Genomic DNA, 26,795 nt, shown 5'->3' with positions numbered 1-26,795 from the left:
CCTCTACATGTGCTTGCATGGTTTCGTGCCTCCAGACACACACACACACACACACACACACACACACACACACACACACACCAACACACACCCTCAGCCTGGGCCTTATGGATTAGAGTAGCTTCATCATGTTACCCTTTGCTCCACCCTTTAGTGCAGAGGCAGGGTGCCTTGTGCCTCTACCTAGAGAAAAAGGCCACTAGCTTGTGGTCTGAGTGTTTACACAACTTAAAGGGCTCCAGCTCTAAAGGCCAGCCCTGTCCTGGAAGCACAGCCTGTCCTGGAAATGAAGAATTGTCTTCTTAACACAGCTAGCTGCTCTGTTCCTGTGCATATACTAGAGCTCAGGGATATTGGAAGAAGGAATTCCAGAAACTTCGCTCCAGAAAAGACCAAATTGTTTTCCAATTAGTTCATGTTCATGACCGATTTCCTGCCGTCTGGTGGAAAACACTGTTTAGTCTCCCAGACAGCCACAGACCTGCCACCACCAGGGACTGTGCCACTTAACTGGATGGAAGAGGACAGATTAGGAAAGTTCTCCAGCTCAGCTGCTCACTGCTAAATTCTCCTGATCAGAGAAATAGGAAATTGATTCAAAGAACTCTGCCTTAGGAGAGGCAGTTTGAGTGTGATAGAACAGTTACCTCGCATGCATGAGGCTCTCAGTTCAGTCTCCTGCAGTTTGGGGGGGTGGCGGTGGGACTTAGTCTGACTTCTCTCATTCCTTCTTGCCCTTGAAATATCATTTCCTCTTGAGAATTTTGTGCAGGCCTGTCACGGGGGAAGACACTTATTCTCTATTATTTCCTTACACCTAGAACAACAGTCCATGTCCAAAGAAGACTATGTGTTGCATCATGGGAATGGGTCATTTATAGTCCAGATTGACAGGACCAATAGGTGGTTCAGAAGGTTAGTTATCTTTTAGAAGGAGTCACCTGGTGCTACCAGTGAGCCTCCCACACTTTACCCTGTGAGGCTGCTCTCTATGAACCTGAAGTGTTCAGTCTCACAACACTGCAACTTCACAAGTCACTTAGCTGCCTTCTCATGAAGTGTGTTCTTAGGAAGAGATAGGTGGTGGTGGGTGGTGCTGAAAAGGACTTGAGTGAAAAAAAATATATATCAGCTTGATATTTTCTTCTCCATTCTAGGCTCAGGTTACTATCCAGATGAAAGCTACAATGAAGTATATGCAGAAGACATCTCAAGAAATCGTGCCCTGGACTACCGAGGTAATCCTTCTTCATTCTCACCCTCAGGGAGGCTTTTTTCTGGCCTTCCCTGAACCATCCTCATCCATGTTTAGCTCATATGTGTCAAAATTGCAGCACAGAGACTCATCAGAGACTGTGATTTTTCTTTGTGATTGTTTTTTGTTTGTTTTTGCTTTTGCTTTTGTTTTGTTTCTAGGCATGCTCTCTACCACTAAGCCCACACCATCTTGTATTGTTTGTTTCTTTCTTGAGACAGGATCTCACTATGTATCCCAGGACAGCTTTGAATTCAAGATCCTCCTGCCTCAGCCTCTCCAGTGCTGGCATTACAGGTGTGCACCTTCATACCCAGCAGGTGTGCTGTAATTTCTAAACACAAACGTGGTGGCTGGCCAGCTGTGTGGCTTTATCTCCCTAGCCTGAAGGCTGCTCCTCTACTATGAGTCATTAAGCATTGACTGAGTGCCTGCTCTAATAGCCTAATCCTGCGCAGGATAAGCCTGTGGGAAATGCAAAGTCTAAGGCAAGGTTTTGCTCTCCTCAAAGGTCTTTCATTCTGTTGAGGGTAAAAAGAAGATAAAGTTAGCACAGATAGAGCAAGTAAGTGTGCAACTGTGTGGTAGTAAATGTGCTAAGAGTTTAAGACAAGGAATTCAGGAAAGAGGTCATGAAAGATGACTTTCAGGCTAGGCCTTGAATGATGAGTGAGATTTTGTGAACAGAAAAGGTGATGCCTTTTTGCCAAAGCACATGGCCAAAGAAAGATATGGAGGTAAAAACAAACCCATTGCACTAGGGAGCTAAGAAGAAATCATGCTGACTAGTAGGAATGGAATGTGGATGGAGTAACAGAATAGAGTTGAAAATAAAGAATGAGATCAGTTAAGCATGGTGGCACATACCTTTAATGCCAGCCCCCAGGAGGCAGAGACAGGCAGATCTCTCTGAGATTAAGGCCACCCTGGTCTACATATCAAGTTCCAGGCCAGCTGAGGCTACAGGAAGACCCTGCCTCAAAAAGAAATTGAGATCAAATTAGGAAAGGCTCCATGATCTAGGGGGTTCTTCTAAGGAGAGTGAGATGAATGCCAAATAGGGATTCATATATTAGAAGGCAAGTTAGTTTGGATGTCTAATATGCCTTCAACTTATGATTCTTTGTCTCCAAGCTTTCCTTGTCAAGCACACAAATGAGTTTAGCTTTTATAGTAGATGCTCTAAAGAGTTATCACATTTTTTGAACAGGAGAGTGACACTGTAAAAAGTAATTTCAAGGTATTAACTAGGTTATTCTGTTCAGAAAGAAAGGATTGGGAGAAGTAGAGCCTGAGTCAGGGAGACTCTCCAGAAACTAGTTACAGTAATGGGATCTAGAAATATTTGAGTCTAGTGGCAAATAAATGAAGAGTAAGGATGAACGCCAGAGAGATTGGGGTATAGAGTGCATGCCTGCAAGGTAAAGGGATCTCCTAGTTGTGATCCCAAGAACCAGAATAAAAGGATGTACCCCCATAGATGTTTCAAAGAAGGAGATGGTAAGATTGGGTACAGATTTGATGTACCAAGGAGCTAAGAAAGAAAGGACTACCAGAGACAATCCTGTATAAATACCCAGGAGAACTAGAGGAATGTTCTGAGAAAGACAAGTTAAAAAAAAGAAAACTAGGAGCCAGCAAGGTGGTTCAGCAGGTTAAAAAGTGCCTGCCACCAAGCTTGACAGCTTCCTCATGCCCACACACATGCCCACACACAAAATAAATAAAGAAAAAGAAAACTATTTTGGAAAGCTATAGAACAGATAGTTGGAAGAAAAAGATGGAGTTTCCTCCACTTAGATGAATGGGCTATCTGAAGAACCAGAGAGCCGAGGACGAAGCCTTAGAAGACATTGTTAGATACGAGTAGGAGAAAAGGAGCCATCAAAGGAAAGAGAGCTAATGGCCAATGTGGAAAGGAGACTGCGTACCATATTACAAAAGCTACATACAAAAATTTAGAAATATGTAAAGGGTAAGGGATCCACTGAGTCAAATACTGTAAAGAGATTGAACTGAAGGTTAGAAAATATTTTAAGAAGGTAGTAAATGGGAACCTTTGAGGAAATAGTTCAAGTACAGAAACCATCCAAGCTTTGAGCTCTTTTATACTTCTTTCTAGCTATCTTTCCCTCTCTCATCTTCTCATTACTAACTGTGCATACCCAGTGTCTCTGCTTCTAAACTCCCTGCAATCTGTTTTCCCACCCACCCACAAATCTCCAGCTGAAATAGCACATCTTGAAACTGACAGTTCTCTCCCTCTTGATGACCAAATCCCATGGCCTTGAGTTTCAGTCTCCTCAGTCCATCGAACAGCAGTAAGCACACCCTTGTCTTCTTCATACTTCTTCCTTGGCATCCATGATATTTCACTATTCTGATCATAGTTGAAGCTAAGATAGAAGATGGACTGTCTGGTAGTGACCACAAAGAGAACTAAGCTAGGATCTGAACTTTGGGAAACCCTGACATCTGGAGCTCCTGGACTGCATCTCTAACACTGCTAGACACATCTATTTGGAGATGTCTAAAATGGAATTCTTTCATCTTATCTGAAAAAAGTTTCTACCACCTGAGTCTTCTCCATCTGATAATGCTACTATCATTCTCTTAGTGACGCAGACTTCAAAGTATCTCAGTGTAACTTCTAATATCCGCCATTGTATTTAAGAACCCTCTTTTCCGCATCATTTCTCATTAGTCATTAACCAGGACCTGTCATTTCTGTATTAATCCATGGGATTAGATTTTTTTTTACTTCATACATGAATAATAGCAAGTATCACATATGGATTCCTTGGCTCATGTTTCTGCATTCCCCAAAACTAGTGACCCACTAAGATCATTTTAAATCAAAATATGGCCTCATGTCCCAGCCTGGCAACTTCTTACCCTACCTCTTAGCCCCACATGAAATCTGTGCTTTAGCCAAGCTGGTGTGTACTACTGTGTTTTTCTACCAAACTGCTTTAGCCCACACTGAACTTTCCCTCACACAGTCATTCTGGTTTTTTCCTTATTACATTATTTATTTATTTATTTATTTATTTAGCTAGCTAGATAACTAGTTAGTTAGTTAGTCAGTCAGTCAGTCAGTTAGTCGGTTAGTTGGGGAATATGCCACAGCTCATGTGTGGATATCAGAGGACCACTTGCAGGGGAGTCGGTTCTCTTCTTACAATATGTGAGTCCCATGGATTGAATTCACATGGCATAACTGGCAGCAAGTACCTTTGCCTGTTTGGCCATCATGATGTTCCTCATTCTTTGATTATCTACTATGTCCCTCTTCTGAAATTAATGTTCATTTATTTAGTTTATTAGTCATTCATTCATTTATTTGCCTAGACTACTCATCTCACCTTCATCATGTACTGGTCTTTGTTGGTCTACCGTTTATTGCTCTCATCAGAATGGTTATTTATTAACCAACAGGAGCCATACTCTTTTCATCTGCCTAGATTTTGACTGTTGGCCTCCTGGGAACAGAAGCCATATTTTAGGAGATTGAAAATGAGAGAAGCAGACAATAGAAAAACAAGTTCAAAAAGTACTTCTTTATGTGTTACTATGAATCTCATGGGTCTCATGCATGCTACGTAAATGCTCTACCATTAAGCCCTGTGGTTACTGTTAACCTTTCTCATTGGTTAGTTTTTAAATTTAATTTATTAATTAATTTTTTATTTTATGTGTATGATTATTTTGCCTGTATGTATGTAAGTGCACCACATGAGTGCAATGCCCTCAGAGGCTAGAAGAAGGCATCAGATTCCCTGGAACTGGAGTTACCAAAAGTTGTTATCTGACATGTGGGTGCTGGGAACCAAACTCAGGTTCTCTGCAAGAGGAGCCAGTGCTCTTCACTGCTGACCATCCCCCCAGCCACCTCATTGGTTATTTTTACATTAGCAAAAAGACCTTGAGAAAATTATATGTCACATAGTGATCTTTGCCTTGGTGCCTAGTGTCCTGTAACTCTCTTTGGAACTTTGGTCTCCAGGCCTAAAACAAACTAAACGAAGTTATCAATGATGCAAGGGAAGGAGTGGCTAGCAGAAGTACACCCTGAGGTTCCAGCATGCCTTGTAATCCTTTGTGACCTCATAATCACTTTCTCTGCAACTATACCATATAAGTGCTTCTTGTATTTAGAGATGATGTCTACAAATGGAAGTCATGCCAGAAATGGAAGTCACAGCATGTTGGTGGTTGAAGACAGATGAAGTAGGGGCTCCAGGCCAGACACCAATTTAGAGAATATCACAATGGAGAGTAGATATTTTATACATGTGATTTCATTTTATTTTTACCACAGTGACATGGGACTGCTTTATTCCCTCCCATTTTACAGACAGGAAACTAGACTCAAGAATGTTAAATTTAGAATGACAGAACTTAAGGCAGCAGAGCAGGAATTTAAACCCAGGTCTGTCTGACTATGAAGCCGCATGCTTATTCCATCCCTTTCATTAAATTGTAACTGTTTTTTTAAAAGATAGAAGGGTGAGATGGCTTAGCAGACAAGAGCACTTGCTGCTCTTGCAAAGGACCAGGGTTCAGTTCCCAGAGACCATATAGCAGTTCTCAACCGCCTGTGACTCCAGTTCTAGGGAAACCAATCTCATCTTCTGGTCTCTGCAGGCACATCATGTATGTGATATACATACAAACACACAGGCAAAATATTCAGACAGATAAAAACAAATTTCTTTAAGGTTAAAAAGAAGAGATAAGTAAAAGGCATATACTATTTTATGTAGTTTGATACTATCTGTAAAAATACATTTTCTCTCATTCTCTTATCTGGACAGCTAAGCAATTGCCTCACAGTTTGCTCAGCCCTGAGCAAACTAGTCAGTGCCTGTGTTATCTGAAGTTAACCACAGAGCAGGCCTTTCCACCCTGTTGGTGGACTTTCTCTTCCTTATGTGCCCAGAAAAAAAAAAAAAAAGCCTTTCCAGCTTCTTGACTCTAGACAAGTACCTATTATATGCCAGTCACAATAGCAAGTACTTTATAAATGTTATTTTATTTAAATAAAGTACATGCTTGCTATGATATTCTATGCAAAGATCTCTAACATATACAATTCACTTTATTTTAAAAAATAATGGTTAGGGTTGGTGTGTAGGTCAGTGATAGAGCACTTCCTAGCATGCACAAAGGCGTGGGTCTGATCCTAAGGACCACAAAAAAATAAAGCAATGGTGGGAAAAGTGTGCATAATACACTACTGTATGTGTTAAAAAGCAAAGAAAAATAAGCTCTACAAATGTTTGCATATCTGTACAAATAAACTGTTAACAGGGTTTCTGTGGAAGTAGAATAAGTGAGGAGAGGCATATGTGCAGGGTTGAGAGGAGACATTTTACTTTGTAGCTGTTTACACTTTGGGGGTCTTGAACCATGTAGATATATGCCCTCTTCAAAATCAATAGATAATACTTCAAAATGGCAGCTGGAGTGACAGATTTTTGTACTTAGAAAGAACATAGACTTTAGAATCGACAAAGCGTGGGTTCAATCCTGGCCCTGACCCTTACTTTCTGAGGGACCCTGGGAAAATTACTTCTTCATCTGTAAAATAAGGATAAAGACTATTTACATCATTGGGCGTTGGACTACATGAGATGATGGACATGAGAAGAAAAGGATGTAGCATGGTGTGTGGACATAGCACTCAGTACTAATACTTTCCCAGCCGATATTTTCAGCATGCAGTAGCCCATTGACTTAACCTCAGTTCTCATTAGCATTCTTTGGATACAGTTGTTCAGTTAGTTATGAATCTCTCTAACTATACTGTCACCGCCCCTGTATTTCTTCATCTCATGCACATCACTGACATGAAAAACCATATGCTTTACTGAATTCAACATAATGAACCTACCATCTCCCCTGTTCTACCAGTTTAGTGGCCCTGCCTCTTAAGGAAATGAAGTCAGTCTGGAATTACTTGTTCTTCAGGGCTCCTAGAGACTCCCTTCTCTAACCGTTCCTAAGCCTTAACTTTAAACATTCCAGAACACTGTGCTCAGTCATGCCACTAGGCTACAGTTCCTAGAGACTACTTCTCCCTTATTTGAAAACTGTCTGCTTTTGCCCTTCTCCTTCCTTCCAAAATTCTGTCTTTACTCTAGGATTCCTCTGAGCCAGGGATTTATTTTTAATTTTCATAAAAGTATATATTGTGGGGCTGGAGAGATGGCTCAGTGGTTAAGAGCACTGGCTGCTCCTGTAGAGGACCAGGGTTAAGGTCCCAGCACCCACATGGCAGCTAACAACCATCTGTAACTCCAGTTCCAAGACATCCAACACCCCCTTCAGACCTCCACGGGCACTACATGACACAGGTGCACTTACACACATGCAGGCAATACAGTTGCACATATGAAAAAAAATAGTAAATAGAATATTTTAAAGTATATGTTGTATGTTGAACAAATTTCCTCCATATCCCTGACCCTCGAATTTCTTTGTCCTTCCCTGGCCCTCTTTGTCCCCTTGGACATTTTCACTTCTACTTTCATGCCCTGTATACACAGGTGGTTTTATGTATGCTTTAAAAATCTAGGAACTGGGTTGGGGGGAGGTTTGGGAGAGTGCCATTTGGGATGCAGGTATAAAGATGAATTAGATTGGGATTTTCTGTATGAAATACACAAAAAAAATCTATAAATAAAAAACAATAATAAAAAAAATCTAGGAACCACAAAGAAGAGAAAATGTGTGACATTTGTCTTTCTGAGACTGGGCCAACAAACATGAACTTATTTACACTAGCTGAGCCCCTATTGCTCTCTGCATTGATCCAGAGCTTTATATTTCTCTCTACCATTCTTGTTTCCTCTACCAGTTTCAATTTGATATGTATTTTCCTTGACAGAATATGAGAGAGAAATAGAACAGAAGTGATTTTTTTGAGGTCCCAGCCTCCCATGTAAATCTTTGTGACATGTGTTGTGGCCTTATAATCACTAGCTCCACAACTCTAGTGCTTAAGAGACATCATGTAATTTGGAGACAGTGTCTCCAGATGGCAGCCCTGTTACTGCCACAGGCTTAAACTAATGCTGAAAGCTCCAAGAATGGTATTGGTTGAAGAATAGTTTTCTCCTGTCATCTGTCTTCATTCTCCAGTTACACGCAATCAGAAGCCTTTTGTTGTTGCTATTTCTTGAGCTCCCAACGTAATGTGCTTTTGGTAAAAAGTCCGTGTTTTTAAAAGTTTTTGTCTCTGGGATTTGCGAATCGAATAAGCTCACTTAGGACTCTTCCCTTCACAACTCCAGGCAAACAGATTTGGGTCATGCTGTACAAGCAACCTTGGGCAGAACACCATTAATTTGTTTCTATGTGTTCCTCTGTATGCCTGTACAGGAGACTGAGTCAGGAGGATCATGAGTTCAAGGCCAGCCTGGACTATATAGCAGGCCCCATCTCAAAAAAACAAATAGAATCTGGAGAGATGTCTCAGTAGTTAAGAGCATTTGCTGCCTTTGTAGAGGACCAGGGTTCAGTTCCCAACACTCACATGGCAGCTAGCAACTGTCTGTAACTCAAGTTCTAGGGAATCTGATGTCCTCTTCAGACCTCCAAGGGCATTGCACGACATGAGTACACTTATATACATGCAGGCAAAGCACTCATACACAAAAGTAAATAACTAAATTTTTGAAGGTTTATTTTTATTTTTTATTTATAATATTTTATTAGAATTGCTTTTTAAGAAATAACATGAATATATTGAAAGACTTTGTATAAGTAGAGAATTTGGAAAGGAAATGGCAAACTCACATTATAGGAACAGTGACAACTTTCACTTTATTCTTGAAGCCTGGCAGTACAGTTTTGTCAGTAAACATTATTCAAAATTATAGTAGACATAAAAAATTTCAAATTTATATTTTAAGATCTAATTGCATATTTGAATTGAATTTCATATAAAATATTTTAATCATCTTTATACCTCCTCCCCTGTCCACACCCTCCTATACTCCCCCATCAGGTTTCATGCAGTCTATCACATATTTTTTATTTATTTATTTTTAGCATTTGATCTCTGCTGGGAGTCTCCAGCAGAAGAGATTTTTATCATCCTCAAGTTTCCACCCCACCACCAGCTTTACAGAGGGGTATTCATTCTTCACCGGCAGTTTATTCAGGTAGCTATAGGTCTTATCTTTCCAGATGGGGCGGGCAGTTGATTCCACTTACAACCATCAGGCTCAAGAATAGGAAAGAAGACTGGGACACCTGCCAGGATGCCATGAACTTGAACTGTGCTATTTTCAGACTGAGTGTTGCTAGTGAAGGTGACATTGATACTATAGGACTGTCCTTTGTGTAGTGCACAGAGCTGGGTAGAGCATTGGCTCACGTTCACCTCCTTTATCACTCCAACACAGAGCCGCAGTCCTTGAAGAACACGGGCTTGGCCTGGGCTGCGACGATGAACACCAGCAGCAGAAACGTGGCGGCCAGGGAACACATTGCGGACAGGGAGGATTTGGGATCTAGGAAGATAATAATAATTTTTAACACTATCATTTATTTGAGTTTATGTGTGTGAGCCCAGAGATACCATAGCACACAAGTGGAGGTCAGAGGTTAACTTGAGGGAGTTGGTTTTCTTCTTACCCAAATAGATCCTAGGATTGAATCTGTATGTAATCTGTCACATATTTTAAGGCCTATCAAATCAAGTTAGTGCACCCAGACATCCCTCAATGCAAGTTCATCCACTGGAGTCTAGTAAGCCTATCTAGAGTCTCTCCCTTAAAGGTCACCCAGCGGTAATCAGCTGCCAATACTTTGGCTAAGGTTGGGGCCTCCCGCCCATTTCCCCAGTTCTATGCTAGGTACAAATTAAAAATAAATAAGAAAACAAATTAGCAAAAACACAAAACCGGTTGAAGAGTCATTTATTTTCTGTCACCAGTAAGGTATCTTTATGATGGCTTTGTAATATAACTGCCCTATAAACTTTTGTGTTCAGTACTGAACTGGGATTGAACTTTCAGTCCTAAGCAATCCTCTTTGGTGTCACATTCCCTTTCTCTCTCAACTTTACATTTTCGTGCCTTTATAAAAGTTGTTTTAAATTGGATCCAACAAATTTCACTTTTTTGGTGTACAGTTCTGTCAGTTTTGATAAATATAAAGTAACTACCACCACAGAACAAAATGGCTTCACCACCTCAAAAACTTGCCCCATGGTGCTGTTTACTAATCTATATGCTGCCCCTATAAAATTTCTTGCATTTCTCCCAGAATATTTGTCATATAACTGAAGTCTACAGAATGTAGTCTTTTATGTCTAGTTTCTCTAGCCTCCACCAAATATTCTTGCAATTCATCTTTATTGTCACACGCATCAGCAGTTCATTCATTCATTTATTAGTTCTAACATTCACCCAAAGAAAGACATTTGAGTTGTGTCCAATTTCTGACAGTTTTAAATAGAACTACTTTAAACATTAGTACATAAGATTTTGTGTGATCTCAGGCTATCATTTCACTTGGGTAAACACCTTGAAGTAGGATTGCAACATCATATAATAAGCATGCCTTTCTTTATAAAGACAGTATAGTATTACCTTTATTAAAACTACCTATTTTCCAACATACCTTTGTTTTTGCATTTCCCCCAAGCAATGTATGAGACAGGTGATTTCCCTCCATCTTCTCCAGAACTTGGTACTGTCATTTTAAAATTTAGGCATTCTAGCCAGGTGTAGTGGCTAACACTTTTAATCCCAGCACTCAGGAGGCAGAGGCAGGTGATCATTATGAGATCAAGGCCAGTTTGGTCTGCATAGCAATTTGCAGGCCAGCTGGGGCTACAGGAGGACCCTGTCTCAAAATAACAAGAAGAACAGCAAAAAATAGGCATGATGAACAGTGCTGAACATCTTTCCACATTCTTATTTACCATTCACATATACTCTTTAGTAACATGTCTCTTCATGTCTTCTATTTGGGTTCTAATTGGATTGTTTGCATTTTTAGTGTTGAGTTTTGAAAATTCTTCCTATATTCTAGATACTAGTCCTTTGTTGGATACATTATTTGCAAATATTCTCTCCCAGTTTCTGCTTTGTCTTTGATCTCATTCATAGAGCAAAAGTTTTTCATCTTGAAAAGGTCCAATTCATTGATTTTCTTTAATGATTTGTGCTTTTGGTATCATATCTAAGACTTCTTTGCCCATCTTTGAATCCCAGAGATTTTCTCCCATTTTTCCATCAGTTTCATATTTGCAGTCTTTAACGTAAATCCAACATTCATTTTGATTAAATTTTGTATAGGGTATGAGATTTACATTATGTTTCCTTTTTTCTTTGCAAATGAAATTCCAATTGTTCCACACCATTTGTTTGAAAGACTGTCTTTCCTCCATTGAATCATCTTTGAACCTTTGTCCAAAATCGTATTGGCATACTTATGTAGGCCTATTTCTGGGATCTCCATTACATTCCATTGAATTACATGCCTTTCCTTTTGATAACAGCACCCTATGTTGATCACTGTGCTTCTAGCTCACTTTTCTTCTATCACTACAGTCCCCCGATGGTGTTATACATTAAATATCCAGGATGGAGAAGCCACATGCTACTCACCAAGAGGAGGAAATTATCACAGCAGCCTCGGCACACGTTGTGAGCTCTCCTGTGACCGGGGCTTTCGACTGATTGGTCGGAGGTCGGTGCAATGCTTGCCAAGTCGGCGTTGGTCTGGAACTGCCTACTGCAGGCGTAAGTTGTATGTGAGCATATGCTGTGTATAAGAGAGAAGTAGGCCTGCTGGCCATGAAAGGTATATACCTTGAGGTGTTACTATGACCTTCTTTTAAGTGGAAGTTGGGAATTTTCCTTAGGCCTCCAACAGAGACTTTCTTCCTACTAATATTATAGTTTATTTTTCTTGGTGTGTGGACACTATCCAAGCAATATGCACATTCAGGCAGCAGCCAGCCATTGTGACTCAGGGAACCTGGAAATATGTGTAGGAGGATAAGGCTTGGCCTTGAGTAACTAATGGCCTGGGAACCTTTTGGAACTTCCAACGATGTGTTCTATACTCTTTCCCACTTGTGGTCAAGTATCATACTTACTAGCCTACAAGCCTTGGAAGACCTTGCCAGGCAAGCTAATGAAGAATCTGCTAGTCTTCGTTTTCGTCTGAAAGTAAAAAAGAATCCCTGAGTCTATAATATGGAGATAGGAATGCATACATATCCCAAAGTATATCTCCACTTATGTCCCAACCCCCACTTCTGATTCAAACTCTTCAGCCTACCTCCTTTTGGCAGTAGAAATTTATCTGTCCATATGTCAATCACCAAATGGAAGACATCTGTATGCACAGGGCTCTATATTGGTTGTCTCAGGAGCTCACTTAGTCCTTGGTCACCTTCAAGTTGCTAATAGGCTATTGGGATAGAAACAGAGATGTGTGGACATGCATGCTGTACCCTTGGATACAGAAGGGCTGAGGATTCAGAGAGAAATGAGCTTGGTGAGAAAGGAGGCTATGGAAGGAATGAGAGGAGGGATGACCAAAAGGAAGTCATCACAACCCTTTAGGTGACCAGAATTAAGTTGTTTTAAGACTTAAATATCATTGTTACCAAAATGAGTTTGACTGGAACTGACAAAACAAATATATAAGGTTATAAATTGTAAATAAACATAAAACCAGTTAAAATAATGAAGATATACATATTTCCAGGTGCCTAGAATATGGTGGTTATTGAAGCTGGGTGCTATATTAAGCTTTGACCTTTGACAGATAAAAGGGCAAATGCATTGAATCTGTTGCTTTCATTATCATACAATACTAAGAAAATGAATTCATCTGAAGAGGAAAAACTTTTTTCTAGGCTCTGATTTCAAGGAAATCATTTTTGCATGTGATTTTACATAACAAATACAGGAAAGTGGATAAGCAATAATCTTCCAAGATGGTACAGTCAAGAAACAAAATGAACAGAGCCTGTACAGAATTTTTGTTCAAAGTTCTAACAATTGAACTTTATGCAGGATTAGAGCTTAGTGTTAAAAAAATATACAGCCTACTTCTCTCAAGTATCAGGTATCTCAAACAAGACTATGGCAAGTACAGACTCACAATTAATCCATGGTGACACTCTCTGAAGCACACAGATTCCTCCTTTATTAAACACCACCACACCTCACCCTCCAGACACTGGCCTGACTCACCTGGACAGAAGCCAGCTTAGTGTGGCATGTAAGTGAGTGTTGTCTAAGAGCTGTCTGTACAACACCAAAATTATACCCATGAGGAGCTATAAAAGCTGAAAGACATGTAGCATCTGAAAAAGATGTAGTAACTGAAAGAGAAGAAACCAAAATTAACCATTGCTGAGGCTCTCCTTAAATTGAATAATGATCTTGTGAAGTAAATATACTTTACTGATAAACACTGAGACTCAGAGAAATGAGGCAACATCTCCAAGTCACAGAGTGAGAGGTAAAGCTAGCATGCAAATCCAGATCTCATTCTGATGTTCAGGTACAAGGACAGGAGCTTTACTTCTTTGAGACCCCACTTTCCATATCACTGACTTAGCTTCTGTACCTTGTAATGTGAATATAAAAAGAAAATTTAGGAGAAAAGCAGTTTGATAGAAAATTTTAAGGGGCAGTTTGAATGAGTCTTCTGTATTCTTTTGCCGACTCTGATTTTGTTCACCCTGTGTTACATGCTCAGGCATCACTTCCAGATAGTCCCACAGGGTCCTGACCTTCTCATTTGGTTCTCTCATAGAGATGAGATGCCATGCTCTTCCATTCATCACTAGTGGCACCTATACCTGCACAAACGGGGTGCTGCTTGACTCCCGCTGTGATTATAGCTGCTCCAGTGGCTACCACTTAGAAGGTGACCGCAGCCGAATTTGCATGGAAGATGGGCAATGGAGTGGAGGCGAGCCTGTATGTGTAGGTAAATGCAGGTTGCTCCCAGTTATTCTGCTGCAACGGGCCACCCAGCATTGTGTCCATAAAAAGATGTGGAATTCTAATTGAAGAAGGACTCCCTGTTCACTATGAGAACAATCCATGGGCATAGGATTATTGTACATGGAGTCAGGCTTCTTTCCCCTCTTTCCTAGATAAATTGTGAACTTTTTACCTACCCAGTGGTGTGTAGTATTTCTTCAATAGGTTGCTTCTAGGGAAGGCACGAGAATGATAAATTAGCACTTGACTTTTTACCTTGGCAGACATAGATCCACCTAAGATTCGTTGTCCTCACTCACGTGAGAAGATGGCAGAGCCAGAGAAACTAACAGCTCGAGTATACTGGGATCCACCCCTGGTGAAAGATTCTGCTGATGGTACCATCACCAGGTGAGCTTGAGTCATGTGTGCCCCTTGTGCCCCCAGAAGCTTCTCCCCATTTTTCAGGCAGCTCACACTCAAACTCCACAAGCTGAGACTGTGGTGATTATGTGCCACAGATCTCAGTTTCAATTGTCTTTCCTTTAGTAGCTCAGTAACTCCTTCACCCCATCTCCTTCAGGGTGACACTTCGGGGACCAGAGCCTGGTTCTGACTTTCCTGAAGGAGAGCATGTGATTCGTTACACTGCCTATGACCAGGCCTACAACCGGGCTAGCTGCAAGTTCATTGTAAAAGTACAAGGTCAGAAAGAGTTCTTCAGTTTCCACATTATTCAATATTCCTGTTTTTCCCTGCCCTTCTAGAAGCCAACAACAACCCTTATTTATACTGGGAGGGATGAAACCCAACTTCATCAAACAGGCTAATTAAGGAAGCTACACTACACATGCATACAACTGTCACAGAAACCTTGACTCTCCAGACTCTCAGGACTTTCTTATTCTACTAAGTCTAGCTATATCCATTTTTTCCTAGCCTTCAAAATAATCAAATATAATCAACCTTTGCTCTGATGTACCTCTATTGAAATGATGGTATTGTTTGCCTATTTTTTTTTCTTCTTTGCTTTCTGTCACATTGTTTTTTCTTTTCCCATTATAGAAATAAATTCATGCTCATTGTCAGACATTTCAAAAATAAAGAAGCAGCAGGGCATGGTGGCACATACCTTTAATTCCAGCACTCAAGTGGCAGATGCAGGCTGATCTGAGATTGAGGTGACCGTGGTCTACATAGCAACTTCCAGGCCAGCTGGGGCTACAGGAAGACCCTGTCTCAAAAAAAATAAATAAATAAATAAAAAATAACCAGATACATCAACACATGCCTGTAATACCAGTACACAAAGCAGAAGCAAGAGGACAGCAAGTTCAGTGTCAGCTTGAGTTATGTAGCAGGATCCTGTCTCAAAAAACAAAAACAAACAACATTAAAGAAATATGTAAAGGAGAACAATTTATTACCTCCATCTTCCAGGGCTGATTGCTGATCATATTTTGATGTTTTCCTTCTAGTTTTTTCTCAATACATATATAAACTATATTAAGGTTACTTTTTCACTTTTTTATATTAAAACACAAGTAATTTTCTCATATTCTTTAAAATTTCTTTAGAAATATTTTTGGTGACAGCATATCTTACCCTAAGAATATATCATATGTCAGGCAAAGTAGCACATGCCTTTTATCCCAGCCCTTGAGAGGCAGAGGCAGGTAGATCACTGTTAAGTTTGAGGTCAGCCTGGTCTACATAGTGAGTTTCAGGCCAGCCAGGGATACATAGTGAGACCCTGTATCAGAAAACAAACAACAACAACAAAAAAAAACCTAAATAGAATGTATCATGATTTGCTTTATCATTCTCCCAATCATGGATTCATTTGACTTATTTATGCCCTTAAAAGTAATTCTGAGGAATGGAGAAATGGCTCAGCAGTTAAGAGCACTGGCTGCTCTTGCAGAGGACCTGGATTCTGTTCTCAGCACCCACATGGCAGCTAACAGCTGTCAGTAACTCCAGTTCCAGGGATTCTGATGCCCTTTTCTGAATTCTGTGGGTATTGTATGCATGGGTGCACTTACATACATGCACACAAAACATTCATACACATAGAACAAAAATAATTAATTTTTAAAAAGAAAAAAAAATATGAGCAGGTACAGTGGGGAATACCTGCGATCCCAGCACTTGAGAGGCTAATACAGGGGGTCACCAAATTTCAGGCCAGCTTCTGCTCTACAGAGAATTTCAGGTCGCCTTGGGCTACACTGTGAGACCCAGTCTTGAGAAAAGAAAGTAATTCTGAAGGTTGATCATCTTTGCACCAGGTGCCTGTAAAGCCTACAAGCATGACAACAGTTTCCTTTACAAGTTCACAGTCTTTTGATGAAAATGTAATATTCACTTGTGTTTCTAGACACTAAGAGCCTGTGCTTACATTTCAAACTTAATTCCTCAAGAAAAGAAATTGTATCTCCATCCGTGGACACCGGAAACAGGAAAGCCATTCATTCTGGTCATCTCAAGTCTCTTACTCTAGAAAACTCAGAGCGGGCAAACTCTTAGCCTTTCTTGCCTATAAGAGATGCCATAGATGGCCAGGTGTGGTGGCACATGCCTTTAATCCCAGCACTTTGGAGGCAGAGTCAGGCAGATCTCTGTGAGTTCAAGGCCAGCCTGGTCTACATAGTGAGTTCCAGGACAGCTGGGGCTACAGGGAGACCCTGTCTCAAAAAAGACCAAAAAAAAAAAAAAGAGAGAGAGAGAGAGAGAGATGCCATTATCACTAACTTGAGCTCCTCCCTGACAGTGAGACGCTGTCCAATTCTGAAACCACCACAGCACGGCTACCTCACCTGCACCTCAGCCGGGGACAACTATGGTGCCACCTGTGAATACCACTGTGATGGTGGTTATGAACGCGAGGGCACCCCATCCCGAGTCTGCCAGTCAAGTCGTCAATGGTCAGGATCGCCAGCCATCTGTACTCGTGAGTGGAACCAGAAAATGATGTTATCAAGGGCACTTTGGGAGGGCGGGGTTCTTCCATGGTCCTAGAATCTAATATTGATGTGTGGGGTGTGAGAATGGGGATTCTAAGATGGATTTATTTTAAGGGACAGAATTCCCCCCAGAGACTACTTCTACCCCCAAAAGGCTATAAGATCTTCAGATTTCCTTTAGGAATTCACCTCAGGAAAAGGAGGACAAGAATTGTTAACCTAAAAGACTGAAACTCTTCAAGATGTTAGGTTAACCTAGCAGGGTGAAGGCGAAGGGGGCCCTCTTATTAGTCATCTGCTTTTGCCCCAGCTATGAAGATTAATGTCAATGTCAACTCAGCTGCTGGCCTCCTGGATCAGTTCTATGAAAAACAGCGTCTCCTCATTATCTCAGCTCCTGACCCATCCAATCGATATTACAAAATGCAGATCTCTATGCTGCAGGTAAGACCCACTCCCCAATGAGGGCTTAGCAAAAAGTTTATTCTGTACAGCACAAACTCTACTTATTCAAAGTTTTTGTGACTATTATTTGATTAGAGTTCTCATTAGATATAATGATCACATTGTCAATAAGTGCTATGTTTTGGTAGAAAATTAAAGAAGGCCACTGGAATGGTAGATGTATCTTTCAGGAAGCTAGGTAAAGATTGGAGAAATAATATGGAGAGGCTTATAAGACAGCTATGATCCAATGTAAATGTTAAGAATAAACCTCATGTGTGTGTCCACAATTTTTCATTGTATAATCAGTGCTGGATAAGTACCAGGTAATGATCTACATGCTTTTACACATACACAACTAATTCTTGCAACAACCCATTTGAAGTAGGTACCAGTATAACCCCCCTGAATAGGCCAGAAAACTGAAACAGGCAGCTTCAGTGACTTTCTGAAGATCACTAGCTAGTAAGTGGTAGAGCTGGGATTGAGCCCCAGCTGTCTAGCTCCAGGACCTCTGCTCTCCATCACTACCAGTACAAAAAGTATGGTGGTATCACAAAGGAAATGAAGAAGTTGCATGGTGATTTTAACTGATGAGGGAGGTACAGGTATGTAGGAGCCATTAGATATATAACCAGAGGGACTTATGAAAAGACCAAAGCAGGTAACTGTCAAGAATTATATTTCTCTTTTCTGCTCCACACTGTACAACCAGTGTTATATCATTAAATGGAATAAAGGAACCACTTTGTGGCAAGTATTTCAGGAATAAGTGGGAAAAGTTTGTGAAGACGTCAGAGTGTGTGGTCACTTGATGATGAGACTGTGTGATCATCAAAGAAGCCCTTTCTTTGCCATATTGCCTCATATGGTTGCCAGGGGAATCAGCCAGAGAGCCTTGGATTTTCAGAGCAAAAGCCTATTCTGTTAAAGGTTCTCTCTCCCTCCCAGCAATCCACCTGTGGACTGGACTTTCGGCATGTGACCATCATAGAGCTGGTGGGGCAGCCACCTCAGGAGGTGGGGCGTATCCGAGAGCAACAGCTATCAGCCAGCATCATCGAGGAGCTCAGGTACAGGCTGGGAGGCTGTAGGGCAGTGGTGAGTGGGAGCCTGATGCAGGACACTAACAACAGGGAGTTATGGCTGCAGCAGCAGACACTATTCTCTTGGGGGTACTTCTTGTATTTGAACTCTTACAGCTATATTAGGTAAGGAGAGTGAGTCTAAACTCTAGTAGGACATGACAGTGAAAGGAAAGTTTAAAATACACATAACCAGGGCTGAAGAGATGGCTCAGCAGGTAAAAGCACTGGCTGCTCTTGCAGAAAACCCGGGTTCAAATGTCAGCACTCACCATGACAACTAACAACCGTCCGTAACTCCAGTTCCAGGGGATCTGATGCACTATTGTGGCCTCTGCAGGCATTGCAGGACACGGGTGCACTTACACACATGCAAGCAATACACTCATACACATAAAATAAAAATAATAAATGAAATATTTTAGAAATATACATAACCAAGTTCCATGCTAAACTACCTCTCTGTGCTTTCATAAAGGCACCTCAGCTGTCTTTGAAGAGCCAGAACTGAGACAGATCCAAAGGATTCTACTCCATACTCCAATGTTTAGGATAAGCCTCTAATCCTGTTGTCCGTGGGCTTATTTGTTTACCTTCAGTCTCCAAAGGAGAAAAAGGCATCTTTAGTCATATGTGAAACCTGAATCCTATCTCTCTTTCCCTCGGGAAAGAGAAAGTTATAGGTAACAGGTGGTAGAAATTCACTTTTCTCATTATCTATCCATTATCAGCTTTAAAGTGCTACATATACTCAGGGCCAATAAAGTCATCAGTGCTGTCTGTTGGAGAAACAGCACCTACATCTAGGACTCAGTTTCAATGGAGACAAAAAGATTCAAACCAATTAAAGAGACTAGGAAACAGAGGAAAGAGGCAGCAGACTTACACCTACAGGTCTAGTGAAGCAGGTGGTGTTTCTCAACCTCAGAGCTACTACATATGATGTACCTACAAGTCATGGTGTCTGTGATGCGTGCCCCCTGGAGTTACTCCATACAGTCTTCATGCAATATGTAGGGATATACACATTGATTAAAGGGATATAGAAGGAAAGCAAAGCCCCAAAATAATAAGCTGTTCCAGCTAGATTGAGGAGGGAAAAGCCAGAGTTGTACAGACATGTAGGGCCAGCAAGACTAGGAAATGAGCAGAAAATAAAATGCAGAAAGGACCTGAGATAGGTAGTGGAGGGGAGGGGGACACAGGAAGGGGTGGAGCTAAGGAAGAGCCTTGTGTGATTAGAACCCAGGTCTCATGCCTCTCTGGGCTGCTCTCTTTAGACAATTTCAGCACCTCACTCGTTCCTACTTCAACATGGTGTTAATTGACAAGCAGGGTATCGACCGTGAACGCTACATGGAACCTGTTACCCCAGAGGAAATCTTCACATTCATTGATGACTACCTGCTGAGCAACCAGGAGCTGACACAGCGAAGGGAGCAAAGAGATGTATGCGAATGACCTTGAGCCAGGGTCTGGCTGAGGTCAAGTGAAAAGCTGCCCTAAAGTAGCTGAAACTGAGGGCTTTAAAAGAAAATTGTTTCCCACTCTGCTAAGGAAAAGACTATGAGATAGAGATTGTCAATCCTAGGACATTTCCAGCACCATTTTAAGGTGGAATATTAGTTTCCCTAAGCAGGCCTCCACGTCAGGTAGCATTGGAAGAACATAAGAAACTAACTGGGGACTAAGGACAGGCCCTGGGGCAGTAAGTTGTGGGTAGAAGATCTTCCTCTCTTAGCTGGAGCCTCTGCCCGGTTCTCCAAAGTTTTTCAGATAAGTAAATGCTAAACTCATTCATTTACTGGCTGTGTTGTAAATGGGTCCTCTACCCTAAGGTGACAGCAGAGGGCAGCATCGCAACAGACAAACAGGACATTTTTCAGTGTCAATGGATTTTTTTTCTTACAGGTTAATCGTAATAGGAACGGAAGGGGGGTAACAAGAATTCACAAAAATTCTTGAAGATGCTTGTCATTTCCCCTTCTACGACATTAGGCTAAGAAAATGTTGTTTGAAGCATTGCTTCATTAAGAGTTAGAAAAACATTGCACTACAGTGAGTTTGGGAAGAAACATCCACTCATGGCATAATGCTCTCTCCTGGTGCTGCAGTTTGCTCATGGGAAAGTTCTGCTCACTGAGGCCTCCAGTACCCTGACAGCATTCCTTTATTAGAGAACTACCCCCAGCCTGTGAATTAGAGTACTTCTGGGAACTTGGGAGGTGCTTAGTTGGCTCCTGTAAGCATAAGGACCAGAGTTTGATCCCCAGAATCCAAGTAAAAAAAAATGTCAGACATGATGGTTGTGCACTCAGAATCCCAGAGCTGGAGAAGTCGAGATAGTCAGGTCCCTGGGGCTCACTGGCCAGTCATCCTAGTCACTCTAGTCAAATTAGCAAGAACCAGGCCAAGTAGTAAGAGATCCTGCCTCATAAAGAAACAAGGTAGATGGCATCTGAGGAACAACACTCAAAGTTGTTTTTCTCTCTCTCTCTTTCTCTCTCTCTCTCTTTCACACACACACACACACACACACACACACACAGCACCAGTGAAGGTAGCAGGGAAACAAAATGGATAACCTCCTGTATTGATTTCCTCAGATACCCACTTACAAAGATGAGCTCAGAATCCATGGCAGCTACAACAGCGAAAGGTCAGGCTTAGGAACCAGGCCTGGAGGTTGGGCTTTGGGGAAGTGGAACTACACACAGATCCCTGCTTTCTTCCTTTCCCTTTCCTCTTTTCCTTTCTCCCTCCCTCCTTTCCCTTCTGTTCTAGGGATTAAAGCCAGGATCTTCCACATGCTAAGAGCCGCTATTGAGCATGTTCAATTGCAGTTCCCTGCTCTGACTTCTGTCCCAAGGAATGTTGTTGTTCCAGTGTTTGAAAGGCAAAGTTCTTCCCTCACTTCTGACAACTTTCATACAGTGATGAAATGCAGAGTCATAGTTAAGATTTAGATGCCCTTTTCCTTCAGTTTTGTCCAAGGTACCATCAGTGGAAAACTGGAAGTGGCAGTAAGCAGTCTGGATAGGGAAGAACAGCTAACAATGATCAGGTACCTACTATGTGCCAAGCACTATTCTAAATATTCTATTAAGTGGGGCATAATCACAAGCCCACAACATATGGGGGGTACCAGTGAATCAGAGGAAAGCTATTTCCACGGGGGTCTTAATGGAAATCATACTTTTAAAATGCAAAACAAGAAGTGAGGCCATTGCTGAAGTCAAATGGAACATGGAAGAAATGATGGAGGAAAATGATCCCTTCATCTTCCCTCCAGAGAAATACAGGAGCTTTGAAAGGCCAAAGGCAAGTTACGGACAGATGGCGAAATAAAATGAGTTCATATAGGAAATTTCTAGTCAACAAGGTCTGTTATTTCAAAGGCAAAGACTGCATATTGGGAAAGATAAATGCCCTCCTTGTCTTTCTATAAACACTTCAAGGGGCAAGCCAGGACATGGTAGCAGGCCAAAGGCCCAGAAGATACCACACGGGCCCCACTATATCCTGAACAGAGTTCTCACTCAACCTGACCCTTGTGTGTAAATATTCCAAACAACGGTAGCTTAGGACAATGGAGGGGCTTTTGGTGTGTTTCATTTTGAGTAGTCAAATCAATATTGCTTTATTTAGGTAAGATTTTACTGAAACCTCTTTTGTATTCCTTTGTAGATTATGACTCAAGAAATACCAATACTTAAAGCAGGGGAAAGAGACAGGAGCAGATAGGGGCCACAGCCAGTCTGACGCAAAGGAACTGGCATGACAAGGGCCATTTTCCTCTTTCCCTGTGTCTCCCTCCTCCTCCCCCTTGCCTCTGCTGTTCACTTCTCTCTCCCTTTTTACTCCTCCCTTTCTTCCCCCTTCCTTTTTTCTGCCTTGTCACATAAATATACACAAGCACAAGCTATGTAGTCATTAAGTTGGCTGGGTATTTACCAAAGCATTGTGATTGTCTTCCTTCATAAATTAATCCCATTTCTCTATGGTATTTTAGAAGAGATGAGTCATTCCTTCCCTTAATGCTTTGTGCTTAACACACATCATTCCAACAGGAGGCAACATGGTAGACTCAGACCTGGATGCAAAGCCTGGTTCTGTTGCATGACAGGGAGCTTGTGTTTCTTTATTTGCAAGAAGGGAAGGTTTCCTACTTTTAAGATCATGGAAAGAGTCATGCAATATTTTATAAAACCATGCATACAAAACACATTTTATATGTGTATAATATATATACATATATATATTATACATTTTTACACAAGAGGCCAAAAATCACTTGAGCTCTAGCTAGAAACTCAGAGCCTTATTTAAGAGATGAATTACTTAGCATCTGAGTGATTTAGCTCTCCAATCTAAATAATGGAGTAAACTTGGAGAGAAAGTCCCTATGTCCCAGATAAACTGAATAATTCAGAAAGTGCTCATAGCATGGACTGTGTCCCCTCAACACAGTGTGACCATCTCTGTTTTCCCTCTGGCAAGGGGCAGTCTAAAAGCCAAAGGCCAACTTCCATTGGTACTTGAGAGGGAGAAAAGTGGTGCTATTTGTAGATATCAAACATACAGGACAAGGGGTAAAGGCTCAGCAAAGGTATCTGGCAGCAATGTGGAAAAGCAGATTTTCTTCTAGGTTAGTCAGAGAGGGGCATATATCAGTCTGGTTCTTACCTTCAAGACATGTGTAAAAGTGGAACAGTAAGTCAGGACATCAGAGACAAAAGCAGCCATAGAACTATAGATCTACAAATATAATACTTCACAAGTGAGAAAGCTTTATTGAAGCGTGCGCGCGCGCGCGCACACACACACACACACACACACACACACACACACACACGTTGGGGTGGAACACCAAAGAACAAACAAAAGTTATGCTTTCCATTACAATATCAATCCATACCAAATAGGTCTTTAAGAAACATTCTGCTATTCAGTTCACTCATGCAAGCCCATACACACTAGCTGCCTGCAATCCCGTGGCCTTACAGGAAAGTCAGGTAGCAGCTGGCTCCACTGAAAGGGATTTCTTTTCTGCTATAGACTCCTTCCACACATAACTTTTGTCTAGATATATAGCTATAAATGCAAAGGTCAGTTTGGAAAAGAGGCAGGAAATGAAAGCTACCAGAGCCCTCTTTCAAAAGCTTCAAGATACTCCTCCTAATTACGTATAGGTTAAGTTTAGGAAACAAACAAAAATGGGAACTGAAAAGTATCAGGTTGAAAGTCAGAATAGCTGGGAGATTCTACCTACATTCTCATGGGGAAATAGTAGTCCCAAGTCTGGGGGATCACTATGCCACTTTAGACAATCTTTGGCTCTTCTGGCCGAAACAGAGATATGCATACTATATTCTATGTGGCAGCACACCCCAGACACAAACTCAGAGAAAAATGGAGTACATGAGACTGAAGATGTCTCAGCTTCCACTAGGAAAATGCAGAAATCTCTCTCTAGCAATGTACTATAATGGTTTAAAACATGGAGCATTCAGCATGGGCTATGACAAACTTTACCCTCAGTTATTTAGGCCCTCTGGGATCAGCCTTGGGCATGTTAATGTGCCAGTGAAAAGGCTATTATCTAACTAAAGTGATTTTCTAAAGTGACTCCATTATAAGAGCTCCCCAAAGGTCTGCAAAGCAACCAGGGAATTTTATTGCACTTTAAAGAAAATCACTACACTCAAGCAATGTGAAAACTGCTTTAAAACAAGAAAAGTTAAAAGCCAAGTTTGAGAAATTTATCAAGGTAGATGATGAGTTAAAAGTACAAATTAGAGAGAAAAGACTGTTCCTACTTACCTCTCTACCATATTCCCCCATATTTATTATCCTAATCCTGCTTCCCAGAGCCTTGGCCTCACATCAGCCACTTCTAGGTCCACAAACTAGAATTAATACCAAAGGCAGTCAATGCTTCCAGGGGAAGTAGGAGCAAGAACAGTGAGACAGAAAGTAGAAAGTTGGTGTAAAGGATTTTTTTTAAAGTTAATTAAACCACATAAAGATAGAGGAAAGAAGTACTCTGAAAATACACCACACTGTGCATAAATAAAAGCCATTTGAAAACATCCTTATTCTTGAGCCTGCTTTAAAAGGGTGAACAAGCCTGTATCACTCTAGCTAGCAAAATGAGATCTGCAGAAGTATATATTTATAACACGTACATCCAACATGCATACACATTAAATTAGAAATCTTTCTTCATGGTTTCTTCATTTCCTTTGACTTGGCCTGACCAGGGCTGCACTTGCAGAGGACAATAGGGACTCATAAACCCAGTTTCTGCTTGACCATTGAAGAACGTAGCTGCAGTGTCCCTTCTGCCCAAGACCCTGGGTACTGTCTCATCTTCTGCCACAGGCTCACTTCTTCACCAGTCGAATCCATCCAGTCCACCACTTCGCCATTACTGATTCCTGAGGAGAAACACCAGAAGAAGCTGAACAGAGCTCCACACCTCAGGCCATCAGGAAAGATGGGTTATACAGCAAGGGTTGCCACCCCACCAGAAGACAATGTACAATGAAGACAAGCTGATGGGGACAACAAGCTGGCAAGTGGTCCTTTCTGATTCTACAAACATCTGTGATCCTGAGAGCAGGAGCCTGCAGGCTGATGAAATGGGACTGCAAATGGCATAATGCCAATGTAGACTTCTTGTTCAGGGGTTTTTGCAGAACTCCTATGTCTGACACCCCACATCAGAGCTGCTACCATTCTGTTATTGACAACTTGACTTAATTTCTTTGAAGACTTTTTTATTGAGTGGTATGCAATGGAGTCAAAGAGAATCAAAGAATGTAATGACAATAGAAGGTAAGTATTTCAAGAAGAGAGAAAGCTGTTCTACTGAATAGTGCGAGAATTCTAGTGAGAAAGAACCCCACTTTGGCATGAGCAACCACTCAAGGAGTGGCAGAACAGAAGCCAGATCACAATGGGCTAAAAATTAAAGGAGAGATCAAAAAGCAGAGATCATTCTTTTTAGAGTGAGGGACATATGGTCAAGGTACGTTCCATTTTTTTTTTTATTTAAGAAAGTTAGGGCTGGGCATGTCAGTGCATATCTGTAATCTCAGCACTTGAGAGGTAGAGGCAGGAGGATCAGGAGTTTAAGGCCAACCTTGACTACATGAGACCCCCATCTCAAAACAAACAAATGAACAAAGAGATTGGAAACACTAGACCATATGTGTATTCTACTCCAATAGTAAAAGCAAATGAAATTGATCATACAGAGAGAGGGAGATTATGGAAGTGGAGCCATCGAGAAGGGGAGGGAATGATCTAGAACCCTTGGAGAGGAAGGATTTGCTAGCAGAGACCCTTCTCTCATTGTAACAAGATAGAAGATGGAAATTATAGATTAGCTGTCTAGGTAGATTTTAGATTTCCTTTGGTAGGAGAATGATTAAGATCCTGGGTTGTCAGGGTCATCTTTCTATACATTTAACAGTGTATGAGTTCAGCCTGTCCCTAAGCCTAGCACATAACAGGCACTCAGTAAATACTTGTTGGATGTTTACTGAAAGGAAGACATTTCCTCTCATAAAGGATCTTTGCATGGGGGAGAGATAGTGAGAGTAAAATAGACAAGAGGCCTTTAAGACAGGTGACGACGGATGGGGGAGAGACTCTCACCAGTGCCAACACCCAGCCTGACCCCTCCCAGGAAGTCATTGCTGGCCAGGGGCTCCCGGTCCCACACAGTCAGTTCCAGGCACATGTGTTGTAGATCTTCCAGCCTTACACCATTGTAGACAAATGTATGGTTGTAGTGGGGATTCAGGGTCTTCTTCATCACAGGAGTTTTACGCTTACTGGCCTTGTTCCTCATGGGAAGGAGGTATCTGGCAGAGGGTGGGGAGTCATCAACACCTACTCAAAGCTGGCAATATTTGTCTAAATTCCCATTTGCCCTACCACAGGCCTAGCCCAGGATGGTGAACCAACACCCAGGTCCAAGTGCACACAGCCCTCCTTTGAATCCTCTAAGGCAGACTACCTCCACTAGATCATTTACTTACTTTAACCTGGAGAGAAAATGAAT

At 41.4% G+C, this 26,795-nt stretch overlaps 2 protein-coding genes and 1 pseudogene across 4 annotated transcripts in view; 1 reads left to right on the top strand and 2 right to left on the bottom strand.

Moving 5' to 3' along the window:
• Nucleotides 1-20,525, top strand: part of Srpx2 (sushi repeat containing protein X-linked 2) — a 26,258-nt gene extending 5,733 nt beyond the window's left edge. For both annotated transcript variants that reach the window (XM_008848350.3, XM_017801996.2), the window contains exons 3-11: nucleotides 1,158-1,238; nucleotides 11,827-12,018; nucleotides 14,054-14,230; nucleotides 14,511-14,637; nucleotides 14,810-14,931; nucleotides 17,000-17,179; nucleotides 17,503-17,636; nucleotides 18,588-18,709; nucleotides 20,002-20,525. In XM_008848350.3, the coding sequence (XP_008846572.1) occupies nucleotides 1,158-1,238; nucleotides 11,827-12,018; nucleotides 14,054-14,230; nucleotides 14,511-14,637; nucleotides 14,810-14,931; nucleotides 17,000-17,179; nucleotides 17,503-17,636; nucleotides 18,588-18,709; nucleotides 20,002-20,182 (1,316 nt within the window). In that variant the 3' untranslated portion in view covers nucleotides 20,183-20,525. The remainder of the gene's footprint in view (nucleotides 1-1,157; nucleotides 1,239-11,826; nucleotides 12,019-14,053; nucleotides 14,231-14,510; nucleotides 14,638-14,809; nucleotides 14,932-16,999; nucleotides 17,180-17,502; nucleotides 17,637-18,587; nucleotides 18,710-20,001) is intronic.
• LOC103746220 lies at nucleotides 9,233-9,826 on the bottom strand (annotated as a pseudogene).
• Nucleotides 20,526-21,704: 1,179 nt separating the features above from the next.
• Sytl4 (synaptotagmin like 4) overlaps nucleotides 21,705-26,795 on the bottom strand; it is a 56,039-nt gene continuing 50,948 nt past the window's right edge. For both annotated transcript variants that reach the window (XM_008848348.3, XM_029553630.1), the window contains exons 16-17: nucleotides 26,387-26,595; nucleotides 21,705-25,161 (exon numbers count right to left, since the gene is read on the bottom strand). In XM_008848348.3, the coding sequence (XP_008846570.1) occupies nucleotides 25,013-25,161; nucleotides 26,387-26,595 (358 nt within the window). In that variant the 3' untranslated portion in view covers nucleotides 21,705-25,012. The remainder of the gene's footprint in view (nucleotides 25,162-26,386; nucleotides 26,596-26,795) is intronic.

This window comes from Nannospalax galili, unplaced genomic scaffold (assembly GCF_000622305.1).
Source record: "Nannospalax galili isolate Female #2095 unplaced genomic scaffold, S.galili_v1.0 scaffold3, whole genome shotgun sequence".
In the NCBI taxonomy this organism is placed as follows: Eukaryota; Metazoa; Chordata; class Mammalia; order Rodentia; family Spalacidae; genus Nannospalax; species Nannospalax galili.
The sequence above is the reverse complement of the archived record's forward strand: the minus strand, read 5'-3'. Positions and strand labels throughout refer to the sequence as shown.